The 4,158-nt window shown below is 61.0% G+C and overlaps 1 protein-coding gene across 1 annotated transcript; it reads right to left on the minus strand.

Annotated features, from left to right (window-relative positions):
* On the minus strand, positions 1–3,863 carry KRT19 (keratin 19). Its single transcript, XM_042916547.1, has 6 exons — positions 3,379–3,863; positions 1,594–1,676; positions 1,221–1,377; positions 755–916; positions 515–640; positions 1–384 (listed from the first exon to the last, which is right to left on the minus strand). Exons 1-6 carry the CDS (start codon positions 3,793–3,795, stop codon positions 130–132), a joined length of 1,200 nt encoding a protein of 399 aa, XP_042772481.1. The 5' UTR covers positions 3,796–3,863; the 3' UTR covers positions 1–129.
* Between the last annotated feature and the right edge of the window lie 295 nt (positions 3,864–4,158).

Raw genomic sequence — 4,158 nt, forward strand, 5'->3', positions numbered from 1 at the left:
TCCCTTGGGTCATAAAGCTTTATTGGCAGGTCAGGGAAAGAGCTGGGGGTAGGGCCCGTCCCTTCCCACACGCCCCTCCCCAGGGGAACCTCTCTGCGGGACAGTAGGAAGCTCAGGAGGCTGCCGGACTCAGAGAGCCTTAAAGGTGGGCAGGTTGTTGTAGTGGGCGTCCTGGCCCTCCAGCAGGCTGCGGTAGGTGGCGATCTCCTGCTCCAGCCGTGACTTGATGTCCATGAGCTGCTGGTACTCCTGGTTCTGCCGCTCAGTGTCCGCACGCACGTCGCTCAGCTGGGCTTCCATACTGCTGACCAGAGCCTGGATCTGGGCCAGCTGGGCTCCAAAGCGGGCCTCTGTTTCCGCCAGCGTGCCTTCCAGGGCGGCTTTCTGAGAGCAGGGAGAGGGAAGAGACTCAGCGGAGACCGGTTCCCAGAGAGGGCATGGGCACACCCACGGCCCGGGCTGCGCAAGGCTGCGAGGGCCCCGGCGTGCATCCCACGGGGCAGGGGGCACAAACCATGCTTAGCTGCGACTGCAGCTCAATCTCCAGACCCTGGAGGGTGCGCCGCAGTTCGGTGACCTCCGTCTTGCTCATCTGCAGCTGCTCTGTGTGGCCGGCCACCTCCTGATTCAGCTCCTCCATCTGCAATAAGAGAGGAGGCAGAAGGAGTCAGCACTGAGGCAGACCTCTGTCTGAGAGCACAAAGCCCTCTCTCCCTGCCACCTCCCCAGAGGGCACCCGCTCCCCTCGCCGTACCCGGCTGGTGAACCAGTCTTCAGCATCCTTTCGGTTTTTCTCAGCCATGACCTCATATTGGCCTCTCATGTCACTCAGGATCTTGGCAAGGTCGATCCCCGGAGCGGAATCCACCTCCACGCTGACCTGGCCACCCACCTGGCCCCTCAGGGCACTGACTTCCTGGAAAGACACAACAGAGATGGGCATGTCGGAGCCCAGAGCCTGCTGGGCCTGGGCCAAGTCACTCCCCCGTCCCCCGGGCAGAAAGGGCTTGATTTTCAGGTGCAGACCAGGAACCACCACCACAGGACAGACGAGGTGGCCTCCATCCGCTGCTGGAACCCCCGGAAGCCCTGCTCCATGCCCGGGGCCATGCCGAGGGTATAGCAAGTACGGCCACGGTCAAGAGGATACAGGACAAAAAAGTGTCCTCAGCCCTGGAAAGCTGGAGTGGGATGGACAGGAGGCACAACCTGACACCCACCTCCTCGTGGTTCTTCTTCAGGAAGGCCAGCTCCTCCTTCAGCCCTTCGATCTGCATCTCCAGGTCGGTCCTGGCCAGGGTCAGCTCGTCCAGCACCCTGCGCAGGCCGTTGATGTCGGCCTCCACGCTCTGGCGCAGGGCTTGCTCCATCTCAAGCCTTTCAGAGGAAATAGGTGCAGTCAGGCCAGCGTTTCCTCCGAACCCCTGCAGAGTTCCCATCTCCCCTCATGGTTCAGGAGTCCGTGGAGGTGGTGGGGCTTACTCCAGGCCAGCTGGGGTGAGCGAGGACAGAGAGCAGTCCCCCGCTGCCCCGAGCCCCCAAAGGGCCTGGCATTGCCCCCTCTGCAGCCCTCCAGGGCAAACACATACTCACTTGGTTCGGAAGTCATCAGCAGCCAGACGGGCATTGTCAATCTGCAGGACGATCTTGGAGTTCTCGATGGTGGCACCGAGAATCTGGAAGACAGAGGCAGGAGGTTGGCACCAGCTCAGCATATTGGCTCTGTCCACCCACTTTCTTCCCAGAAGACAGAGGAAAACAAATGGGTGTGCCCCTACCCCCTAGAGACTCAGCTGACCATTGGCCTGCTCTCTGGGAGGTCTTGAAGTCAGTCCCTGCCCAGGAGCTAGAGCAGGAGAAACCGTGGTCAGGGACTGCTGAGCCAGGGGGTAGGGGACAGGTGTGGGAGGGCAGAGGTAAGTCTGGGAGGAAAGCATCTGAGACCTGTACTCTAAATGGTCGGGAGGCAGATGCTAATGATCTGCAAACCAGATGGCTTATTGGGTTACCTTTCTCTGAACCCCCCGTGCAAAGCACAATCTGCTTTAGGAAAGCGAATTCCCGTGTGTTGAGCATCTATTATGTGCCAAGCACTTTGCACTTCATCTTTCATGCCAGGTCAGTGGGTATGCCTATCTTACAGAGGTGGAAATGAACTTCAGGAGTCCTTGTCCAAATTGACCCCCATCTGAGGTCCCTCTGATGTGATGGGCATATTCACATCATTGATTATGGTACTTGGGTTCATGTTTTTCAAAGAGCAGGTCATGGCTCATTAGTCACCCAGTACAGTGAGTGGTGATTTGCATAGTTTTTTAATGAAACTGAACAGAATATAAAATATGAGAAGAGATGGACCACAGCAGGGTAAGAATTGTTTCAAGAAAGCTTTGCTTCCATTTTGGGTGTGTGCATCACAGAGAGAGAACGCATGGGGGTACACCCTGAAATGTATTTCTTACGGCAGGTTACAATTTTTAAAGTGTGCAAGCAGTATTCTACTTTGTTGTTTACATCTCTAGCTGTCCCCCCTCGTCTAGAAGTCTGGCCTATCTGTTCTATGCCCCTAGCACCCCGCACCATGCTGGGCACAGGGCAGGCGCTGGGCCTGCTTTGGAGACCCAGCATGTGGGACCATTAAATGTCCCACTGGCTTCTGATACATTTCTTCAAGGCAGAGGTCTCAGTTCCGCATGGCCTCGGGGCTCCCTGTAAGACCTGTGGTGCACCCCCCAACCCCAGGACTCTCCACCCACACAGAACTATTGCTGAAAAGGACCCCCGGGGCCTCTGAGTGTGTCCCGCCTTCACCAGGTCTTTAGGCCACAGCATTTGTCCCCTCCCATTCTTCCTAGAAGTTCCTCCTAAATCCGGGTGGCCCTCTTGGGCGGGGCAGGAGGGGCTCCAGCCGGAGCGTGAAGGAAAGCAGACCTGCCCCACCAGAGGAATGCAATGCAGAGGGGCCCACGCCGGGGGCAGCAGCGGATGGGTCCCTCCCAGGCCAAACTCTTGTCTGTGACTGCGGCCTCTGGCCCAGACCTCCGGACAGCCCACAGCCTTGTCCCACCTCCTCCTACTCCTTCGCACCCCCTTTCCCAGACCTCCCCACCCTCCAGCCCCGCCCCCGCTGCCGCTGCACACCCCACCCCCTTCCCTCAGCCCCAGCCTCCACTTCCTGTCCCACTGTCCTGCCCCCGCTCACCTGCCCCCAGCTCTCTGCCCCACCCTGAGGCCCTCCCACGTCCTAACGGGCTCGCTACCGCCCTGCCCTGTCGGGTGGTGGCTCCGGTGCCCACCGTGCCCGCCTCGGGCCTCGCCCGGCCCGCGGGGCTGGGTCTGCGCGACAGGTGCACCTCCCGAAGCTGGGCCGCCGCCCACCTTGTCCCGCAGGTCCTCGATGGTCTTGAAGTAGTGGCTGTAGTCTCGGGAGGGCCCGGGCCCCTGCTTCTGGTACCAGTCGCGGATCTTCTGCTCCAGGTCGCCGTTGGCCTCCTCCAGGGCGCGCACCTTGTCCAGGTAGGAGGCCAGCCGGTCGTTAAGGTTCTGCATGGTGAGCTTCTCGTTGCCGGAGAAGAGGCCGTCGGACCCGGCCAGGCCGCCCGCAAAGCTGCTGCCGTAGCCCCCGGAGGACGAGGACACGAAGCGGGCGGAGGACACGGACACGCCGCGGCCGCCCGAACCCCCATGGATGCTGGGCGCGCGGAAGACATTTCCCGCCGCGAAGCGCAGGGAGCCGCTGCCCGGGCCCCCGAGGGACGAGGTGGTGGCCAACTGGCGGTAAGCGTAGGAAGCCATGGGGACGCAGCGGGAATAGTTCTGTAACCCGAGGTGTATCGCTTGGCGGGAGGAGTGGCGAGGGCCTCACCTGGCGCCTTTTATGCCCTGGGCGGGCGGGGGCAGGGAGAGGGGGAGGGGGGAGGGCGTCAGGGCGGATATCTGAGCCCCGAGGAATTTGCAAGCTCCTGAGTGCAAATACGGGCACTCTCCCCATTGGTCGATTCCTGGCGGCTCTGCCTCCAGCTCTACCCTCCCAGGGGCCTGAGACAGTGTTCACCCCCACCTCCACCCTCCCCCCTCGAAGTGCCCCACCCCTGCCCACTCCAGAGCCCCGACGGAGCACCTCCTGTCACACTCCTTCCCTTCTTCACCCCATCACAC

This window comes from Panthera leo, chromosome E1 (genome assembly GCF_018350215.1).
Source record: "Panthera leo isolate Ple1 chromosome E1, P.leo_Ple1_pat1.1, whole genome shotgun sequence".
Lineage (NCBI taxonomy): Eukaryota > Metazoa > Chordata > Mammalia > Carnivora > Felidae > Panthera > Panthera leo.

Excerpts from the sequence above, each read along its gene's own strand:
- KRT19 (XM_042916547.1), bottom strand. The coding sequence starts at position 3,795 with ATGGCTTCCTACGCTTACCGCCAGTTGGCCACCACCTCGTCCCTCGGG. Across the intron at positions 1,677-3,378 it reads TCGAGGACCTGCGGGACAAG|ATTCTCGGTGCCACCATCGA; the intron begins GTGGGCGGCGGC and ends TCTGTCTTCCAG. Across the intron at positions 1,378-1,593 it reads GCTGATGACTTCCGAACCAA|GCTTGAGATGGAGCAAGCCC; the intron begins GTGAGTATGTGT and ends TTCCTCTGAAAG.